We start from the raw sequence: 23,433 nt of genomic DNA on the forward strand, positions 1-23,433 counted from the left end.
TAAAAACCCTTTCTTCGGCCCCCCGCTATCCCCTCTCTTTTTTTCTGTCCTCCCGCGAGAAAAGACAAGTCGGAGGACGAAGAGAAAGAAGCCGGCGGCGAATGGATCTCGGCCTCCTAACCCCCGCCCCTTCCACCCCTTCTCGCCACCTCCTCTTCTCTCCCTCCAACCCCGCTACCCTCTTCCTCCGCCTCCCTCCCCGCCGCCACCGCGCCTGCCGCCGCTGCCGGCTTTCCATTCCCCGGAACTCCACTTCCGATGCCGACGCCACCGCCCCCGCTCCCGCTCCCGCCCCCGCCGTATACCCTTCGGTCTTCGGAGGCCGCCGGGAGCTCTCTGGCCCCCAGGTGCTTGTCGACGCCCTGCCCCCTCCGGCTATGGTGGCGAGCTCCGTCGTCATCGCCGCCGCCGCTCTGGCGGCAGGGTACGGTCTAGGACTTCGCTTTGGAGGTAGCCGGGTTGCGGGACTCGGTGGGGCAGCCGCTCTTGGGGCGGCCAGTGGTGCTGTGGTCTATGCTCTCAATTCGAGCGTCCCGGAGGTTGCTGCAGTGAATTTGCACAATCTTGTGGCTAGTTATGATGATCCGACGGCAGTGTCGAAGGAGGACGTGGAAGCAGTCGCTAAAAAGTTAGTTTAGATTTGTTCCCGGAAAGTTTGATTTTTTTTTTTTCATTAGATTGTTTAGTTGTTTCCGTTTGAGAGATGATAAACCGATAAAATAGATTGCTCTAGGGTGAACTTGATTGTTTTCTGGCTCCAGTGTTGACAGGGAATAGGGTTTAACGATCTAGGAATTTTGGCTTGTTAGTGGTTTCTGGATACCAAGGAAACGGGACCAAGAAGAATGCAGTTGGTTTCAGTTAGTGATCTGTTTAAGCTATTCGTTATTTGGGCGATGATTGATGAATGTATCACTCATTTCAAATTTAAATCGTATTTAAAACGAGGGTTTTTGATTGATTTTTAAGTGTTTACGTGGCTGTTAACTTTTTTGTATTATTTAAGGTGTAACCTTGTTCTATTTCTTCCTTCTGGATTTAACTTTGCAGATACGGTGTTAGCAGACAAGATAACGCCTTCAAAGCTGAGCTCTGTGATTTGTATAGTCGGTGAGTGAATACAAAACCATATGAATATATATGCATCTACGTTCTGTTCCTTTCATTATTGCTTTGGTGCTGGCAACAGTGCAAGTTTTTGACAGTGCTACAGGTATCCAAAAATATGGGATAACACAGTAAATATACGTGGATGTATATGTTGTCTCTAAGCATGTGTACCTTGTTATGTTTTGTCTGGCACTGATTTACTTTGATACCATTTGTGCATCATAGTCAAATATGAAGTTTATACTGATATTCAGGTTGAAGTGTTGGCATGCTTCTTATGAAATACTAAAGACACATATAAAGTTATGGAACATCTTTCATTGATTATGCCAAATTGTGGTGATAAAGTTAATGCACAAAAAGCATGATTGTTACATAAATATGAATACATGTGAACTCTTAAATGAGCGCCATCTATGCTGCAGAAGTATGTTCACATTGTTTCTTAATCATATTTTACTCTATTTGATTATGTTTTTCTAATCTAGTTGGTCAGAGTCAGTAAATATGAATAGGTAGTAAAAATGCTTGGATAACAGTTGCAATCATTTACAGAAGAGTTATAATGGCAGCATATAGCCTCTACTCTACATGATTATAATAATCATCTTATTCATCTAGTAAATTTGTTTTAAGGGACTACCCATACTTAATTGGTAGTATCTCTAAAAATTTTGGAATACTTCAATTGAAAAGCACCTGTTATAATCTTTTGTCTCCAACAATTTATTATCTGTCCCTTTTAGTGCTTTCTAGTTTTATGAAGAACTGATTGAATCAAGATTTTGAATACTGGTACCGGTGGCTGTTCCGGCCGGCTGGTGGCACGGTTCCATACTGGACCGGATTGGCGTGAACCGACGAAGGAAGGGATGGACTGGGGAGGAAAAGAGAGAAAGAGAGGAAAAGACAGGAAGAAAAAAAGAGAGGAGGGGAGGGAAGGAGTTTGAGGTGGTGGAGGTGCCGTCGGTGGCCACCTGAGGGCGCGCGGGCCCTTGGAGGGCCGCCGTAGCCACCGCAGCTCCACGTTGTCCGTGGGAGAAAAGAGAGAAGAGAGAAAGGGGGGAAGAATCGGACCGAGAGAGGTCCGGTAGAGAGGCCGTCGGAGGGCCTCTGACTGGCCGCCGTCGTTGCCGGGCGGCGTAAACACTACCTTCGGCTCCACGTCCGTGAAACAGTTAAAAATGCCTGACAACAGTGAAGCCGGTAATGGGTTTGTCAGCTTCACTGTTTCTGAGCTTTTTTAAAAAAGCATTGAAATAATGAAGTTGGCAAACCGATTGTTGATTTCACTGTTTTAATTTTTTTTTTAAAAAAAAGTTCTTAAAAAGTGAAGCCGATAAACCAAGTGCCGGCTTCACTGTTCATCTCTCTTTTTAAAAAAGAGCCGACGCGTGAACAGGAGCGGTCGTCTCTGTTCTGCAGTTGCGACTCCGTCCGCGCCACTTCCGCCGTTTGATGGCCATGACGGCCACCTGGAGACCTCTGGCGGCACCTTCGCCGTCTCCTCCTCCCGTCTCCGACGGCCTCTCCCTCTCTCTCTATTTCTCGCTCATTGCACTAGCCCTATTGAGCAAACTGGGCCGCGAAGGCTTCCGTGGCTCTCCAGTGGCCATAGAGGGCCACCGCCAGCTTTCGGCGGCCTCTCCCTCTCCTTTTCTCTTGCTCTCTCTCTTCCTCTGTTTCTCTCTTTTTCTTTTTCGGCACCGGTGTGTGCCGTTTTTTCTGTTGGAACCATCCTAGTTCTCCGCCAGTCCGGTTCGGCATGCCTTGAATCACCCGGTTCGAGATGGTTCTGAAAACCATGGATTGAATAGTTGAAGAAGTTTAACCATGAAGATCAAGTATCTCTTATTCATTAACTCAGTTGATAAATTGTTTTCTTCATACTTCATTCAGGTTTGTCTCTTCAGTTCTTCCACCTGGTGGTGAAAATCTTAAGGGACATGAGGTTGAGACAATCATCAAATTTAAAGAAGCTCTTGGAATTGATGATCCAGATGCAGCATCTGTTCATATAGAGGTAAAATATTTCTGTTTAGTTATTTGCTCGATGAGTTGTTTCTACTTATCATACTTGTTTTTGTTTCTTCATCCTTTTACTCTCTTTGCTTTCAAATTTTGTAGATCGGTAGGCATATTTTCAGGCAAAGGCTGGAAACAGGAGATCGCGAGGCTGATATAGAGCAACGCCGGGTAAGTTATGTATTCTCTGAAGCCACTGGACAAAACCATCCATATCTCTTTAGGTCTTTGAAGGAACAAACATTGGCTGACAACTATAAAGTGAGTTTGCTGCACAGGCATTTCAAAAGCTCATCTATGTTTCAACACTTGTATTTGGAGAAGCGTCAAAATTCCTTTTGCCTTGGAAGCGTCTTTTCCAAGTCACTGATGCTCAGGTATTTAAATCTTGTTGGTACTTAATATTTTATCTTGTAATCAATCCAATTTTTTCCTGTAGTAAAAGGATGGGCAGGGATGGGTTGAGCTTTAAGTTCTAGGTTCACTTGAAGCTTGAAAACATGGAGCACTACCTGCGGGTCACGATGCATATGCACTCTTAGTGAAAGCAGAAAATTCTGACCACTTGATGCTGCAGCTTTTATGTAACATATCCACGCCCCACCCATTGGGCATATGACATTAGGTGCCAGAGTGTGTCTAGAGAGGGTAGCCATGCTGGACGACCACATGCGTTATTGTTTTTTCCTCCCTTAGCATTTGAGTTAAAGGAAGAAAATATACCCTTTTGTATCTTATTTGGCAAAATATTGATGACTGTGTATCACTGCTCTCTTGAATGATTTATGAAGCAAATGATTTGAGTAGACATGTTTTGTTCCAAGTTCTTGCATCATAAAGATCTTGCATTTGATAGAATTTCCCTATCACTTCTCCATTTTGTGAGTTTCCAATTTACATAATTTTGAATTGCATGGGTTGTTAAAATTTCATTGTTTTGATAGTTTATTTGTGGATATGTTTTCTCTCCATCCAATACAACTTCATTTTGTTTACTGGATTTCTGAAGATTTCAGTAAGCTGATTCTTGATGAAACATGCAATATAGTTATCAATGTAACAGAATTAGTTATTCAATGCCAGGTTGATATTGCTGTACGAGACAATGCTCAGAGATTGTATGCTTTAAAGCTAAAGCTGATTGGAAGAGGTTATGCACAAATTTTCTCTCTATCTTTACTTAAAACTGGTGATGCAGTTAGATTGTTATTGCAATTTTTTAAGTCTTCCTTACTTGGATTGATCACTATGTTATTTATAACCCTAGTTCTATATGCCTAAAAAGATATAGGTTACAAGCATGCTATTACTAGAAATGCTAGACCAACAGTTAATGCTGGCCTAGCATCAATTATTGGAGCCACCTACTATATCTCCCTGTGGTAATTTTTCTCTTTAAACTTCTGTGCCAAAGGAAATAGTTGTGAACCCAAGGATTGAAGGTTTGGGCAAACAGAACAATTTTGCCTTGCACGTTCTGAAACTAACTGAAATCCTTGGTGGTTGTCAAGTTTGGTAGGTTTTAGTCCAGTATCAGCCTGAACTAATTATACATGCTATTTTATTGATGGTATGGATATCGAATATTATTTTATGGCCATATTTATGTATATTTTAAAGATAGGCTCATCTTGAGGTCATTTCTTTTACTTCTTTAATTCAACTATATAGTGCCAATTTTGGATCATTTTTTCATTTTTGAATTAAAATTTAAAAGATGCTTATGGATGATAGGTCTAACCTATGAGAAACAAGTAACATTAACCATATACTTTGGAAGTTGGAACTGCTTGCTTTTTTTTTTTTTTCCAAAAAAAAAAAGGGAAACATTTGGCAGTTTGACTTTAAGAAATTTAATAGAAAGGTAGCTTTTCCTGGATATAAGAGAATCTTTTGGGTCTTTAAGATAATTTTTTTGAAGATAAATAGGAGAAATGTCCCAATGAAAAGATTTTTGTTTGTATCTGCTAGATCTTAGCTTAAATCCTCAAGACACGTGTATGACATATATCTAATCGTTACCTTTTCATATTTAGTAGATTTAAATCTGTCTTTCATACTGAAAATGATTGTAAGCATTATATCATGTTTCATATTCATATGTAATTATATGTTACTGTCATTTTTTGGTGTTCAGGAATTAGATTATTATTAAAGACTAGTTCTTTAATGTTCCATTGGTGTTCAAAAGTTCTTATGACTCTTCATATTTTAGGCATTCAGTCCCAAACAAGAAACCGTAGATCTGATGATTAAAATTATAGAATATGTTTTAAAACTATGCAGCATTTATTTCCTTGGCTTGGCTTATTTTGCTTCTCATATTTTTTCTTGTTTTCTATTTTTTTCATTTTTTGAACAGAACTTGAGCTGAAATCAGAACCTGGCAATCCTAACTAAACCAAAATAAAAAAGGAAAAAAAAAGAAAAAAAAAAGAAAAGAGAACTGAGCTTTCAAACCTTGTGTAGAACCTTCTACCTACCTAAGCAGGAATCTGCCTTTCAAACATATGATTTGGTGGTTGTGAGACGAGTGTCTTGCTAGGCTACCTCTTCTCAAGCTCTTATTACTAGTTTAATCTTTAGTGTTTTTGTCAAATCTGCTCGCCCATGACATGACTGGAGATACTGTACTGACAAAAAAACACTAGTTTTTTGGTAAAAGAATTCATGACTGTAATTACTAATGAGTAAAATTTTCAGTTGAGTTAAAATAAGAGCTTATTGTGGATTATATTTATATCTGTTCCATATGTTTTGAGAAGCTAGGTTTTTCAAAATTGAATTTCTCCATAGAGATAATATGGCAAATTTGAGCTAAAGGTAGACTATAAGTGGAATTTTTTGTTTATTAGTCTAAATTAACCAATGTTCACTATTAATTGCACCAAGCTAAGTTTTTCAAAATTTAATTTCTCCATAAAGATAATATGGCAAAAATGAGCTAAAGGTAGACTATAAGTGGAATTCTTTGTTTATTAGTCTAAATTAACCAATGTTCACTGTTAATTACTTAATTGAACCTCTTTTTGGTTTAAATTAATTTTAGACCTTTGGTTTCTTTGGGTGGACACCCAAAATCCAAATAGATTTCTCTTTGTTCCATTGAGATTATTGGCAATGAGTTCAATTCATTTTGCATGCTCTGGTTGATTGATTATGCTATCTTTTTTCAGACATTGAAGCAAACCAGCTCATTGATATGAGGAAATCACAACTTCTTTATAGACTCTCTGATGACGTATGTGCACCTTTGACTTTTTTTTTTTTTGCTGTTTTTATTGTATTGTTATGAACATCTGACAGTCCATGAAGCATTTTATATTCTAGAGTATTTTCATTTTTCAAAAATTTGTGTTATGGTGATATAGTTGAGAAGTAATCAAGTGTTTAGGGAGATACAAAATTTTAGGTGAGAAATGCGCAAAAGTGGGGAATTTAACAGATATATGGAGAACTCCTAATGGTCTATGGATAGTTTGCAAACCACCTTTTCAAAGTTTGCTAGGTTTTTTCTCAAAAGCTTGTCAGTTGTTTCTCCATGAATCTAGGAAATATTCAGGCAGTTAATTTTATGCTAAAGAAAGGATTATCTGTACCATATTATAGAAAGGGAATTTTGAGTTTTGAATATTCTTTTCAGGATTTTGTTTGTCAACTTTTTTGGACCAAAATAATGTTTAATTAATTTAAAAATACCTCACTTTGCAAAATATATTCTCTTTGGAAACATATTTCCATCATTATTTCCAAAAGAATCAATTCCTCAATACTGACTTTTCTCATACCTGAGTTCTTTCCAAACAAACTAGCTTTCTACTTTTAATCCCTAACAGACTACAATAAATAGTGGATGTGATGTATCTTCTAATTTGTTATAATAAATGGACTTTTATAAGAGTGTCTCATTGTTGAGGTCTTGTAATAGATAGTGGATAATTAGAGTCTGTGGAAGCTGGCATAAATTGGGCTGTGAATGTAATTATATTGATGGCTGTGGAGCATTAAATTTTTTAATAATTTATTATGTTCTATATGCTTATATTACTAGTTGCACATTCCAAAAGGACCTGCATAAAATGGAAGCCATGTGCAGATTTTGAGATTTTTTATTTCTTAAGCATAGAAGGGGAGACTTCGGAATGGAACTAAAGGCTTCGGCAGTCCAGCCTTCTGGACTCCAACTATTTCCTTTTAAGAATGGCACAATGGGAGGCTTTGAGAATGGCACCATGAGAGGCTTCAAGACTTCAGCATATGCTGGACTCCCACCATTTATATTTTTAGTGTGGCAATCATGGGAGACCCCAAAGTCTGGCATGGTGGAATCGGGGCTTTCCCAATATATATTAGTAGATTTTGGATTTTCATTTACTTTTTCATGCTTTCTATTATGGTTTTTTATTTTTAATTTATTTTTTGTTTTTTATTTTATAATTTTGTCTTCTTTATTTTGTTCTACTATTTTTTATTTTATGAAATATATGCATTTCTTCTTGTTTGGGGTTAAATCATATCTATTTCTTTAATACACATTGCATGTGCCCTTTTATAGTTATAAGTTGAGGACATATTTGACATTGGTTACTTGCAGATTGCTTCTGAGATGTTTAGGGAACACACAAGAAAATTGATTGAAGAAAATATTTCAGTGGCGCTTGGCATGTTGAAATCTCGGACAAAAGCAAGGTACAACTTCTGTTCTTAATCCGTAGTGACACAGGGATTTGAATTCTTGTCAACTTTTCTTGTGTTTATTAGTTTGCTGACCAAGAATGTTCCTTATTTTTATATGTTAAATGTCTTATCATTTTGTTTCAAACAATGCATGGTCATATGTGTAAAGTCTTATTAGGACGTCAAATGGTATATTTGCTAGTGATCATGCTGATTTTGTCAACATAGCTAAACCAGTAAACACTTCATGTACATGTTTATCAATTAGAGCAATACATTAGAAGGAGTAACCTAAACTTCGTTTATTGACATAGAGTCTCTTACTTAAGCATGTGAATAAGTTCAACAAAATACAAAACTGCACCTGCCAAGTTCTAGGTCAATTAGACTTAATATTAATGCAGGGATTTAATTGAAGCATGCTTTTAAATTAAAATTTGTAACCATGTCACTTTTTACCAGGATTGTTAACCAGAGATGAAAGTCATCTTCTGGGCAATTCTAATGGGGTGTGGATGCATTGCACCTGAAGATTAAAATGAACTAGCAATATATATTGTTTCACTATTAGACAAATGATGAAGTTTAATATATTTAACAGTGACTTGTTATGCTTTCAATGAATGAGTAATTACTTTATTCTTATCAAAATTTGTGAGTAAATGTCTTGAATATGGGAATGAGATATCTCTTAGAACATCTGGGGACATCAGACACCGAAATATTTTTTCCACTACAAATATATCTCCAAAAATTTTCCTTTCTCAACAATCTCTCACTATCACAAAATTGTAGATATTATTTTTTCTTAAGACAATCTTACAAATAAACTCTATCAATGGAAACAGTGGTCATCAATATCTTTTGGAGCACATAGGTAATTTAAACCTTCTTTTAGAACTGACAACGAAGAGAAGTTTTGGCTGTTAGAACCTTCTCCGGACAGTAATTTATTGATACTCTTTTTTTATGGAAACAGCCAATAAAGATACTTTCTCTAGATTAGGCTTAGCATTTAGGTTTATTTAGTTTTAACTTTATGGTTTAGTGTTAAGTTATAATTTGCTGTTTGTTAGAGTTTAATCTTTTTAATTATTTCTCTGTATTTTCAGGTTTTATGGGGTTTGAACTTGAGTTTGGTTGTTTGTGAGTAGGTTATTTTGCTGGTAATAGGTGTCTACATGATGGAGTGAGATTTGGGAGTTTGGTGGACGTTTTCTGTAGTGTCGGTCCACTTTCTTAAGTCATGAGGGCCACAAGTTATGTCATATATCCATATGCTCTCCATTCTTGTCTCATTTAGAGAGCGGGACTATGAAGCTCTCTTAGGTGCCTCGAAGAAGGAAACTAATGAGAAAATAGCAGAGATAAAGCATATGAGAAAGAAAAGCAAATCAGAGTGTTCACCCTTAGCCCTTGATCACTGTACCACCTCTTTCTGTCCTGCTTGATCTTCTTTTGTCCATGTTAACCTTTGATTAGCCATCCAGTGATGTGGCAGCGTGGTGTCCTTTGTGCCCCAAGAGCTGGTGTAAGCAGTTTATTCTTAATGCTATCCTCCTTTATTTTTAACACTTCTTCTTTGCTCCTCTTTCGAGTAGGCTTGAGGGTTGGGATTATGATTAAGGTGACCTTGAGAGTGTAGATTTAGTCTCTTTGCAGATTTTTGCCAATCTAAAAATAAATCAGATTTAGATTAAAAATTGTGAGTTCTTAAATAATTTTAGACCGTAAATGTAAAGTGTAGAAATGATCATTTTTTTTTTTAAAACACTCTTAAAGGGTTCCAAACTTTTGGGGATTGGTAGCAATAACCACTTGGTGCGAAGAGGGTCCATCTGGAAAGATGCACAGGATCATTAGGGAATATGGAGAATTGGAGATTCTTTTTGTTGCATGGAGCTTAAATGATCCTTTGATTGGTGGAATTTCAGATTGTTGGGTCCTATGTTTTGGCTGCCAAAAGAGAAGGGGCATTCTCCATTACAGGGATGATAAACTAGTTGGATATCCTTTGACACTATGACATGCAACTTTTGTTTCATTTTGAAACAAGTGGTGTTACTAAATATGGGGCCCATTTCACAACTGGCCACCTTAATGATGTAATTTTATTTTCACTCAGCAACTTTACATCCGAGAGTTTTTGCTACATTTTGTAAATTCTGCTTTCATAGTGCTTGGATGACTTTGAGTCTTATGATATTTGCGGAGTTCATTTTGCAGAGGATATTAGAAGGGCTGCCACCTTTCATTATGCATCTTCAAATATTCCTTTTGCAGAAGTCTTGTCTCTTAGAGTTTGGGGTGGAAATGACTTTATATTCATCCTTACTTCTATTGAAAACATTTTTAGTCCAAACTCCATAATGGACTTATTAATATGCCTCTTGCAATAGTATAGGTATCTTGATTGTTGGTCATTCTGAATCTTACATAGTCCAGAGGTGAAATAATGAGATCATTCTTCAGAAAAGATAAAAAGCTCCACTTGTGATATTCATATGCTTGCACTTTTGAGCCTAATCTCTCTCTCTCTCTCTCTCTCTCTCTCTCTTCCTGGTAAGGGGAAGGAGACACCTCAATGTTGATTTTATTGCCAACTTACTTGTCCAATACAGCAGGGCTATTACTTGAAATCCTGCAGGATGCCATCCTGCTTGGCTGCGAAGCTATCCCTTGGAGCTGTGTTTTGTCTTAAAGTATTGACCAAAACAAGAATGTATTTATTACCATTACCATGAAATTGTGCTACAACCACTGTGGATCTGGCCATTGGGTTTTTTCATTATGTCGCAGATATGAATGATCAACATAGGGAAGTCAAAGCCTGAAATGAAAATGAAAAGACATCAAATAGGTTAGCCAAGCTATTTTGTGGTATCTTCCAACTGTAGGCTGTGTGTATTTATAGCTGGAGTTATTGTGATCGAGGGCTTAAGGACTGTTTTTTTTTTTTTTTAGAGGATGGAAGTGTGATCAGATATTGGAATTACATTTGTTTTTGTGAAACTAAACCATGTGGATTGTAAGCATTCATGATTTTATTCTGAAGTGCTGTAGCTCAGATATGCTTAATGGCGATGAGTAGTCCACTTTCTGTCTTCTAGACCTTGGAAGACTCTTGACCTGGTTCAATAAATCAATCTACGTTCCTGGTGAGCTGCTGTCCTGATTGTTATAGATTTATTCCTTGTGTGGTTAGCAGAAGTTTACAATAGCCTTTCATCTGTCTCTCTTTTGTGGAAAATTATTAACATCTATTTTTTAGACTGTGATTTAGGCACAACTAGAAAGTTCCTCAAGATTTAAATGGTGACCATATTCTCCGATCATTCATAATGATCTGCAATTGAGGAATGCCCCTGCTTTAGCATTTTAAAGGGACAGATCACCATGGCAGATGGATTACTGATTCTCCGTGTAAATTGGGCCAAAACTCCTGACTTATTGCCTGCAGAATCTAAGAAGGCTGATTACAAGATTGTACACCAAGTTATGGTTTACTTCCATTTTAGTTTCTCCACTGTTTATATGTGATATATTCTAGGATTCAGGTCCCAGCGGGACATTCCGTGGGACACCGGAACGGGATACCATCCCATGTGTCGGGACAGGACCATCCTACTAGCATCCCAACATCCCGATCGGGACGTCTTGGGACATCCTCTGTCCCAAGTATCGGGACGGTGGTGCATCCCGTTCCATAGAAAAACTAGGATAGGCCCGTCCCATGGGATTTAAAACCTTGGATATATTATTAGTAAAATTTTGAATTAAAGAACAAGAGAATTAATTAAAAAAGAAGCAAATAAAAATATTATATTTTTCGAATAGTTCTATTATATAAGTTGTGGCATGAGAATTTTATAAATCTGCATGTGCAGATTTGTCATGCATAGTCTGCAAGTAGTTCATTTCTCTGTTTCAGATTTAGCTTTAACATTTTGACTAACAAATCAGAGGGATGCAGCACAGGAACAACGGTTGTTATTGAGGAGCTTGATAAGGTTCTGGCATTCAATGATTTGCTGACATCATTAAGCAAACATCCTGAAGCTGACCAATTTGCCCCTGGGGTCGGACCTGTTTCTTTATTAGGTACATATAATTCTTTCATGCTCAATTTCATTGCCCCTTACTAGTCCAATGTAACAATAAAATGGCATTTATGTGTATTCTTGCTTAGGTGGAGAATATGATGGTGATAGAAAGATGGATGATTTAAAATTGCTATATAAAGTATATGCAGCAGAATCTTTTCCAAATGGACGTCTTGAAGAAAAAAAGGTGAACACATATTCGGATAAATTGTCCAATATTTGACATGTTTGGTGTATTAGATTCTGGCAATACAAATACGTTGACATGTATGTGTTTGTTGATAAGCATGCAGCATAAATTATGAAACATCATGAGTATAAACTGACTTGTGAAATTGTACAAAGGAAAATATTGAATCATGACAAAGAAAAAGTGTTAGTGCTTCATTTGGAGCAAGGTACGATGAACCATTACCAGAGGGCATACTGGCTGGCTATCGGTTCAGTACCGGTATGTACTATATCGACTTGATGCATATTGAAACCAGGGTGAGGGAAAGGGGGAGAACGAGGGAGGGAGGGAGAGAGGGAGGGGGAAGAGAGAGAGACTCCAGAGTGTGGAGGACTATAACACGGAGCAGAAGCCAAAAGAAGAGGAGATGGGAGAGGAGGATTGGGAAAAGGATAGAGGGAAGAGGGAGGGAGGGAGAGGACTCACTGGGCCATGAAAATTCTGACTCTGACCTGCGGAGGATGAGTTCAAACAAGTTTAGGAGATAGATGTGGCTTTCTTTGTGGATAATGTTGTCCTCGAAGGGGGCACTAGGGTTTTCCTCTAGAGAGAGGAGGACCAAATCCCGGAGCAGAGGCTGGAGGAGGCGAGAGAGGATGATTGGGGGAGGAGAGAGGGGAGAGGATAGAGGGAGAGGAGGATTGGGAGAGAGAGTGGAGGGGAGAGGCAAGAGAAATTCGTGAAAGATTGTGAGATGGGGAGAGGCTTTATACCGTTTAAACCAACCAAACCATCCCAATGACTGACTGGTCTGGTTCATGATGCCTTGAACTGCCTGATTTGGGATGGTTTGGTGATCCTTACCCTGGAGTGATTGCTTCATAGAGCAAAGTGCCCTCAAATAGGGTCTTAGGAAGATCAATGTTATCATTAAAATCACCTTGGCCTTGTATAATTGGCTGAAGCCTTGAACTATCAAGAGTTCTTTTTTCAATTTTCATTAGGAACCCATACACATTTATCAACAAGTAATCTAATATTGATCTTCAGCAAAAATACCCAACTCTTGTATATCTATGGAGCGGATTTGGGACTTGTCACTAGATTTTACGTAGAAACTGGTCACAACATTTTTGACCAAAAGCTTTGAAGTAGAACTTTTCTATCATAAAGAGATTTTTCCAATGAGCTAAGTCATAAGGACGTTAGATTCCATGGCAAAAATCTTTAAGCCTCGAAGACTTTGCCTGTTGTCTTTTTTTTCTTTTTTGAAGTGCTTAGATAGATCTTTGTTGAGCAAGTCTGACCCTAGAAAATTCCCTGTCTGGATGAGAGAGTTATTTTTAACTTCTGTCATAAATAGTACAGTTGAGTATTGACCGATAGGACTTCAGGGAAACCATCTAATTTTGTGATAAGCTGTTCCAGAACTGCATTTGAAATTTGCAGCATTCTTTTTCTGCTGAAATTTTGGAATGTGGTCAAGTTCTCGCGCATTTCTTGATCTTGAAATAGATATTTTGATGATGTTTTTTTAAAAAATTCTTGAACCACACATGTCATCATCGACACATACTTGAATCTGTTCTCTTATATGTTGCTCCTATGTTCTCTTATATGTTGCTCCTATGTTCGATGGTTTATAGGGTGAAGAAGAGAACAAAATTAGAAAGATCATGGTATCTTTGACAAGTGTGACAGAACCAAAGAACCCCAAACACTCTTTTATATATATATATATAGAATATGTAAAGATATATGTTTATATTTCTATTTGAAAACCACAAAATCAAGGCAACACCACTTGGACACTTAACTTTAATAAGGAAGTCTTGATATTCCAGGATATAGTACAAGAGGGACATGACACTCGATTTATAATATCATTGTGAGGTAGAATATGACCAGTGATTTGAAGATGCGTAACCTATATATAGATTTATTGCATAAAAACACATGGACTTGTTATACTCTGAAATGTCTCATCATTCTATATAATGGATATTGAAATTTAGATAGATAATGTGGAGTTAATCTTTTGCATGAGTATGCATGGTGTTTTTGGGAGATTGACAATTATGGCGCTTGAGAGATCGAGGTATTTGATACCTTATCAATAGATGCAGGTGACATGGAGTAGTGATACTTAATCCTCTGTTCTTTTATGTGACTTGCATAGATAAAATTTAAATTCACCCAATTGACATTTGATAGATATATAATCAAGGTTCGTTGTACTAGTTGGAGCCCGGATCGGTCAGCAGGCGGTATGGTTTGGCATATCCCTGTGCTATTCCGTGCTAGGCCCAAATTGACGTAGAGAGAGGGCAGAGGGAGAACATGAGAGGAAGAGAGAGGAGGGGAGGGAAGAGGGAGAGAGAGAAAGAGGGCCTTCGGAGGCCATCGGAGGGCAGCTGAGCTCATTGCACACAGTGGAAGCCAAAGGTAGGCAGAGGGAGGAAAGGACAGGGAGAGGGAGAGAAGGATGTCAAAGGCCTGGCAAGGCCGCCTCGCCGTCGTCGAGGCTGATGAAGGCCAGAGGAGGGGCTCTGTCCTCTCGATCAAAATAGGAGCTCCATCCGATTAAGCCAACAGCATGGTTCGGCACTCCCTGGGCTGCATGGTTCGGTGAACCATGTATATGATAGTGTGTTACAAACATCTTGTTGAACATGCAGCATAGATTTGAAGCATTCTCGTTGGTGGCATGCAGTCTTGGCACTGTCATCTTATGTCCCATGCCATGCCATGGCATTCGATGTCAGTACACGCCAAGCACAGGAATAGGCACAGCTACATGCCCAGCATTTTTCATAATTTCTCTCTTATAAGATTTCAAATAAATTCTTACCGTAAATCTTATGCCATTTTCAAGATAAAATGTTGCAATTTTTCATGAAAAATGCAGATGTCAATTTTTATCATTGCAAATTGTCATTAAACAATTGAATGATATATTACACACTTAAATGATGTGAAGCATGTATTTTAATTTTGTATTTCTTAGAGTTACAGACAAAATAATGGAAATTACACATCCAAATATCTGAGGTAATAAAAATATACTCAAAAAATGAACACATTTTCTTCGTATATTTATCATCGTTTACTATATTTCTTAACCTTTCTTATATTTTTTATTTTTTATTTTATTGTTCGTTACATCACTTTATGAAGTTGCAATTAGCAACCTAGTTAAACTTTTCTTGATTGCTTGGAATAGCATTTGGATCTCGCAGTTTCTTGGTTCTACATCAACCATATTAATTTCTCATTCTAGTTTTTCTTTCTTGAAATATGCAGCTTGTGGCTTTGAACCATTTGAAGAATATATTTGGTTTAGGGAATCGTGAAGCGGAAGCGATTATGCTGGACATTACCTCCAAGGTCTACCGTAGGCGGCTCTCACAAGCCTTTAGTGGTGGTGATCTGGAAGCAGCTCCAAGCAAAGCAGCCTTCCTTCAAAACCTTTGTGAAGAACTACATTTTGATCCACAAAAGGCTAGTGGGATTCATGAAGGTACTTGGTGATTTTTAAGTTTCCTTTTCCTATATAGCCATTGATGTGTAAACAATAAAAAAATATCTTCTTTTTAATGAAAGTAATTTCTTTCCCTACATTATCTAAAAATAAATTCACCACAATAACATGTATGCCTGCAAGCTTTTATCTTGATAAATTAGCTTTATAATGATGCACTAGATTTTTACATATTTAATAGTATCATGCAACAATATCCATCTTCTTTACTCCTTTAAGCCAGCTCAAATTCGAGTCAGATAAGGGTCAATTCATCTCTTTCTTTGAGGTAGTTTGAAGTTTCCCTCATCATTTTCTCTAATAATGACTGGCTTAGGGTGTTTGACCTCCGCTATTAATTTCACAGATAGGAATGACCTGTTTGTTTTTTTTGAATTTGTTAGTAGAAGTTGTTGAAAAAAGCTATATATATTTGTTGATATACATTTCTATGTTTTCTTTTAAGTGGTTAAAAATTTATTAAGGTACAACTAGGAGGTAAGTATAAAGATAAAAGGGGGGAGGTAAAATTGACATAGATGATCCTTTGGCACTATTGCCTTATCATGCTTTATGAAATGCCTGATTAACAACGATATCTCAAGGTTTGAAATGTTGAGAATCAAACCAATATCAACTACATGTTGGTTGTGCACCATGTCAACAAAGGGCACTCACTGGTACTCTAACACGGTCAACATGCCCTTGGTTCGGCCTATTTTGACCTCCAAATTTGTCCCCCCCCCCCCCCCCCCCCCCCCCCACCTCCTTTTTCTCAGCTTTACTGTCTTGATGCTATGTTTCTGCGATATGGTAAGAGTATCAATTTGAATGCCCTAATCATGGCTTTTGTATGGTATCTTCTATGGCATAACAACACAACTTGGAATTATAGATACTTTAAAACATGTGTTATAATTAATAATTGAAATGCAATTAGGTTACAAGAAATCATTGAATCAATAAATGCTACTGGAGCTTTTGAAGATTCAAGATGAAATAGTCTACAACCAGCACTCATTCAAAAAGTAAAAAAGAAGGTATACATATATGATATTATTGAACAATTTTGAAATGTTTCTGGCATACAGATGTAGCCTCTCACCTCGATCCCATGTCGAGTGCCTGGAGGGCTTGGTAGAAGTTGTCACCTCATAGCAGGTTGATGTTGTGCACTTGGTAGAGGGAGTCGCACTACTGTTCGAGTATAACGTACAAGCAATGAGACTGATGGTGTTAGCTCATATCCTTCTTGTATTGCACCTGGTCATAAATATGCATGCCTTTGTTTCCTTGATTTTGATCTGGAAGTCATCCTTTTAAATCCCACAACGTAAACCTAGCAAGTTTTACTTTTTTGAGAATTAATGATGCTTGCTTTGAATCTCATGGGACATGTATCTGGATAGCTTCTGGATTATCCCTAAGCTTGTTCCTACCTTGAAACGGTGGAAAACAGACTAAATAACCGATTCAAAAGTTACCTTGAGTAGTATTGAGAAGTGCAGTTCAGTCTGATTCTAGGGTGATAGGGCCCCAATCAGCCCCTTACCGCGGTGATTTGGGCCTAGATGGGTAGTTTTGGTCCATTTTGGCTGATTCTAGGAAAAATGACTCCTCCTATAGTGGCCAATACGGGAAGCATACACCCGACTTTTCATAGCCTGAGTAAATCCACCTATTTAGTTGGTTGAATTTACAAGAAAAACATTCTAAATCCATTAATTGAAGTGACAGTTCACTTGGTGCTCTCAACATATAAACATATAAAAGGTTCTGGGATTTAGTATCATATCATGAGTGTTCAAATGGGCAAGGGCCTTTTTTTTTTTTTTTTTTTGTAACTGACTGGAATAATTTAGAAATTCTCAAATCTACGGATATTGTAATCCTACCCAAGTGATCTTTATTGAATTTACATGTAAATCTTAGTAAGTGTCAATCATGAAACTATATTTACTTGAGAATGAAGGTTGCAATTGGATGCTGCTGTGTGCTACTATAGGATCTTGCCATAAATTTCTACTGGTTATCTGAAATCTTTGAGTAGCAGTAAACCACTTGCCTCTTTTATGGGCAAGAAATTTATAAATAAAAAGTGAGTGCAGTGTCCCTTTCGTTGTCAAGGACACAGAGAAATGTAAGGTCAAACTTCTGGTATTTTTCTTTATTACTAGTTCTTTTAAGTAGCTTTTTGTGGCCAGTCTTTTTTCTTTTTCTTTTTTTCTTTTTTATAGATAATGTGATATCTTGTAAGGTTAGACTAACCATATTGCAGAGAGTATCATCTTTTAAGATTGCACCAAGGTTTGCTGTACTGGTGCATACGGCCCTATACTGGGTGTACCATACCGTGTCGGTATTGAACCAATACTTGGTACAAAGGATGCACCAAGTCTTGATATGTGGAATTGACCCTCATACCTGGCATACTGACATTGTATCAGCATTGTCCCATTGCAGGATTTGGTATCGAGATGGTGAACCTTGGATTGCATACTAAGGAAATTATCCCAGGACCATTTTGATGCCAAGAACTTAATTTCAACCTCTCTAGATTAGAATTTGTCACCTTTTGGTATTGTTGGCTTAGTCCATGCATGACCTCTGTGATGAAAATCTGCTTGTTATTGATGTTCCTGGGCATCTTTTCTACATAACTAGAAGTCTTGCATTTTTGGAATGTCTTTACATTGAAATAGCAAGTCTGGTAGGAGTTTTACATGTCAGTGTATGATGTGCTTTGCATGTGTGAAAGGTGCCTTTTGTATCATCAATGAATTCAAAGCACTTGATAGCATTTTCCCCTGAAAAATATTATTTATTTATTTTTATTTTTTATGGGCATGTTCTTTGCAGTGCCTTCTGGTTAGATCCTGAGCATGTGCTCCACTATGCTATGTCTTGGGTCAACTGCTGCTGATTTGCCTGGCAGTGGCAGTAACATAGAATTTTATTTATTTATTTATTTAGTGCATGTAAAGAAAGCTGCATCTTAGGATGTCATTCTAGATGAATGGCCAGCTGTTAAACTGCTACTTTAGTTGGCAACTTCAGTTGCTTTTCCATAAATTGAAGCACACCAAAGTTTCCTGGCAGTGCATCAGATATATGCAGAAGAATGAGATTCAGATAACAGAAGACAACCTTCTTTGTTGGATGTTTATCATCAAGGATCTGTGATGTATGATATGTTTCATGTTTAAAATGTCTTTCCTTGTCAGCTTAGAGGTTGAGTTGGTGTCTTGCAATAAGATTGTTTTTCTTTCAATCATGTGCTTACAAATTTTACATTTTGAACCTGTAGAAATATATAGGCAGAAGCTTCAGCTGTCTGTAACTGATGGAGAATTGAGTGAGGAGGATGTCACTGCTTTACTGCGTTTACGAGTTCTTCTTTGTATTCCCCAGGAAGTTGTTGATGCAGCACATGCTGACATCTGTGGTCGCCTGTTTGAAAAGGTAACTAAGCTTGCCATGCTGGTCTCTGAGCTTGGACTCAGTTTCTAGTTTCTCTCTGTGTGCATCTCCTGCATTATAGCCAGTATGTTATATATTATAATAGCCAGTATGTTATATAGTATAAGTATTGTTGAGCACTTCCAGTGTACTTCATTTAAGTAAAGAAGGAAAACAAATAAGGCATTCCAGTGTTTTTTACTTTGAATAAATTCAATAGTTTAAAAACCAGTAGAAATTTAAAATTGTGATAATAGAATATTATATCCCCAAACTGCATCTATGGTAGGCAAATGGGCAACGAGCAGAGTACGAATGCAATTTAATCTTGCCTTTTGTCCCGTTCATATATTTTAAATATTCAGCACCTTTTTGCTTTTGCTGTTTGTTTTGTAATTCTTCCAGCTGAGTGTTAGTTACACTGTTTGCACTTTTTTGTTTTGTTGTTTGCTTTGTAACTCTACACTGTATTCTTTTTCTTCTTCAAGGGATGGGTACTTATGTACTTATGTAAAAGTGCAGATAAACTGAAGACTTACAAGTTCTGGATGCCCACTTATATATTGTGTTATTTTGCATATCAAAGATGATTATCTTGTTAATGAATAATTATTTTATCATGAATTCATTGATTGATAATCGACATCTCTGTGTTTCTATGTTTTGACTAATGCATGATTGAATTTTGCAGGTTGTGAAGGATGCAATTGCATCAGGTGTTGAGGGGTATGATGCTGAAGTTAGAGCTTCTGTGAGAAAAGCTTCTCAAGGCTTGCGCCTTACGAAGGATGCTGCCATGGTCATTGCTAGCAAAGCAGTATGTTTTTTCCCCTAATAGCACGACCAACTTTTACACGTGTGAAGGCACTTTCTTTTGTGAAACTTGATGATGGTTGAGCCCTAATTAAAGCAGCTAGACATGTTACTTAAAATATCTTTCATTCAGGTGCGCAAAGTGTTCATGAATTATATACAACGATCAAGAGGCGCAGGCAACAGAATTGAGGCTGCAAAAGAGCTGAAGAAAATGATAGCTTTTAACACCTTGGTTGTCACTGAATTGATATCTGACATAAAAGGAGAACCCACAACAATTTCAGCCGAACCTGTCAAGGATGATTCTAAACAAACAGATGAAGAAGATGAATGGGAGTCCCTACAGACACTAAGGAAGACAAGACCCCGCAAAGAGCTTGAAGCAAAGCTGGGCAAACCAGGTCAGACAGAGATAAACCTCAAGGATGACCTTCCAGAGAGGGACAGGGCTGACCTTTACAGGACCTATTTGCTCTTCTGTCTTTCTGGGGAAGTTACTGTAGTTCCATTTGGGGCACAAATCACTACAAAGAAAGACAATACAGAATATTTGCTGCTAAATCAGCTTGGAGGAATACTTGGGTTGACTGGTAAAGAGATAGTGGAAATACACAGGAACTTAGCTGAACAGGCATTCATGAAGCAGGCTGAGGTGATTCTAGCTGATGGGCAATTGACAAAAGCCAGGATTGAGCAGCTCAATGAGGTGCAGAAGCAGGTGGGCCTGCCTGCAGAATATGCCCAAAAGGTCATCAAGAATATAACCACCACAAAGATGGCAGCTGCAATTGAAACAGCTGTGAGTCAAGGGAGGATTGGTATACAACAGGTCCGAGAGTTAAAAGAAGCAAATGTTGATTTGGACAGCATGATCTCAGAACGCCTTCGTGAAAACCTCTTTAGGAAAACAGTGGAGGAGATTTTTTCATCAGGTACAGGTGTCTTTGATGACGAAGAGGTTTATCAAAAAATCCCATCAGATCTTAGCATAGATGCTGAGAAGGCAAAAGGGGTTGTTCAGGACCTTGCTAAGGCTAGGCTAGCCAACTCGTTGGTTCAAGCTGTTGCACTTCTCCGGCAGAGGAATCGAGAAGGAGTGGTATGGACTTTATATTATATATGGTGTTGAATATTTATTCTGCTTATTCATCAGTAGTCTTAACATCTATTTGCCAATTGGAAAAAGGCCTAAAGAAACATCTGCATTAGAAAAATGATTTGCTAGATACTGTTTCTTTTCTTACCTAAGCTGGCAAAATACACAATTTTTGATTTTCCAGTTCTTATTCCTTTCAAACACACCCACGTTCCACATTATCTGTGTGAAAGTATTTGTGTGTGTGTGTGTGTGAGAAGTGGAAAACCCTGTTAAGTTGTTGATTAATTAGAAAGATAATTTGAGTTCATGCTTTTAGCAGCAGTATACTTTTTTGCAATTATTCTGCTGATAAAGGGTGTCATTTAAACTTTGAAAAAATGTACCATCTTTTGGGAATTGAAGTTAATGTTCTTCCTACATTGTCCTTACAACAAATTACCCAATGGAAAAAGCAAATGGTTACCCTTCCCCTTCAATTGGACTGAACTTGGAAGTTGGAACTACATTCACTAAATTACAAGCTCTGCATCATCTCTGGAGCAATAGTTTTGTCACTTTTTATCAACTACATGTTCTTGAAAGAAACTGTCACTGGCAAGCATCATCTTTATGCGAACACACTTGCCTCCTACACATCGACTATTCAGACTGTGTCCTAGGGCCAGTTTGATCGGAATGAAAAGTGAACCTGTTGCATTTTGTGCACACATATGCTGTTTCTTTGTGCTATCTAGGTTGCTATTGTTTTCATTTGGTATCATATATAATGTGAGTTTAGATTTTGTTAAAAAAGTTATAGTTATTTGGCTCATCATTTGTATGTTTTTTTTTTTTCCCTTCTTTTTCTTTCTTAATGCACAAACATATTGAACTGCGGGAGAGCATTCTCCCCCTCATGATGGGTTATGTTTTGTAGCCTACTTGAAACAAACCAAAATGGCACTATTTTAATCCAATCACAATCAAGTGATCTATTATTATTTAAACACAACACACCACTATGTTAATTTAAAAAAAATGACAGGATTCAGATGGATTAGATTACAGTTAATCATGATACAACTTACCAAGCAAGCAATTTCTTATGTTTGCGGTTTTCTAGAAAAAGGCTGTCAACATAAATGTTTTGTTGTTGATGTATTTTGTGCTTCCTGGCATGAAGTAGCTCGTGCAGGTCTTATGCTAACAATATGTGCACTGGAGTAGGTAATTTCACTTTTCTTCTATTAATCCTGGAAAATTCTATTTTGAACTATAAGCAGGATCCTGAACATTCATTCTCTGCAACTAATGCAGATTAGATCTGTTGTTTTGACAACTCAAATGACATGGAAAAATGGTGAAAAATCTTGGCTGCAGGTTTCCTCCCTCAACGACATGCTTGCCTGTGACATGGCTGTTCCTTCCGAGCCCTTGTCATGGTCCTCACCAGAAGAGCTTGCTGACCTATACTGTGTTTATCTGAAGAGTATTCCAAAGCCAGAGCAGCTCTCCCGGTTGCAGTACTTGCTTGGGATCAGTGATTCAACTGCTGCCATGCTCCGTGACACAGCAGAGCGAGGAGCATTGCCAATTGGGAATGAGGAAGAGGAATTTGTATTTTAAATACTCACTAAGTTTTGTTTCTCTTCTGCACTGGGATTCGTGTTTTACCTGTGAAAACTTCTGGCAACATCTGAGGCCTTCAGTGAGTGGCTTGCCGTTTTCTTGGACGATTGTACAGCTAAATTATTATTTACGTCCATCTATTTATGTTGCTCACTTCTACGCTTGGCGACTGAATCATGCCTTAAAGGTAACAGAGCTATCAGCAAGATCATTTACTTTGAACTGGAATCTTTAGATTTGATTTTAAGTTAAAAATTACATATTCCTGTCTATGGCATTTTGTTTTCTACATCCTCTGGTGCCTCAGCGATTGATACCATGTCGCTCATTTGATTAGTCTTTATTTGCCGAGTGCTAGTATTCGCTGGCTTTGATTTGAAGTGTGATCTGGTTCTGTGAAACAGAGGTTAGGGTCAGGGTATGCGGAACATGGATTTGTTGGGTTGACGAATCGCCATGCCCTCACTCATCTAACACGTGCAGGAAATTTGAGATTGGTCAAATGGGAGTACCATCGGTGGGGTTTCTGAGTTTAGGGAACTGAGAAGGGACAGGATTCGGCACTGAAGTTGGGGAGATATCGTTGAAAGAATTGGTGGAAGATTGGCGGTTTGTCAAACAGATAAATCACCATAAGCTTCCACTGATTTTATTTTTTGTTGGCTAAATTAGTTTTCCCGATAATGATCTTTCTGTAGCGTTTCCAATTATCAAATTTTACCACACATTTAACTGCAACTAATATTATATCTGAAACCATGGCCAATTTTTTCTGCAGTTTCAATTACAAGATTTAGAACATTTTCTGTAATTCAATTGTAACCTGCAATTGCAACTGCAGGCA

General features: G+C 37.8%; 1 protein-coding gene across 1 annotated transcript; it reads left to right on the plus strand.

Annotated features, from left to right (window-relative positions):
- Positions 1 to 22,811, plus strand: LOC105042497 (protein TIC110, chloroplastic). Its single transcript, XM_073256574.1, has 15 exons — positions 1 to 628; positions 1,051 to 1,110; positions 3,010 to 3,133; positions 3,238 to 3,306; positions 3,414 to 3,512; positions 4,219 to 4,285; positions 6,312 to 6,376; positions 7,730 to 7,824; positions 11,786 to 11,913; positions 12,002 to 12,102; positions 15,391 to 15,607; positions 18,915 to 19,069; positions 19,758 to 19,883; positions 20,013 to 20,981; positions 22,341 to 22,811. The coding sequence occupies exons 1-15, from the start codon at positions 102 to 104 to the stop codon at positions 22,584 to 22,586; spliced, it is 3,048 nt and encodes a 1,015-aa protein (XP_073112675.1). The 5' UTR covers positions 1 to 101; the 3' UTR covers positions 22,587 to 22,811.
- Positions 22,812 to 23,433: the final 622 nt, after the last annotated feature.

Source organism: Elaeis guineensis, chromosome 4 (assembly GCF_000442705.2).
Source record: "Elaeis guineensis isolate ETL-2024a chromosome 4, EG11, whole genome shotgun sequence".
Classification (NCBI taxonomy): Eukaryota; Viridiplantae; Streptophyta; class Magnoliopsida; order Arecales; family Arecaceae; genus Elaeis; species Elaeis guineensis.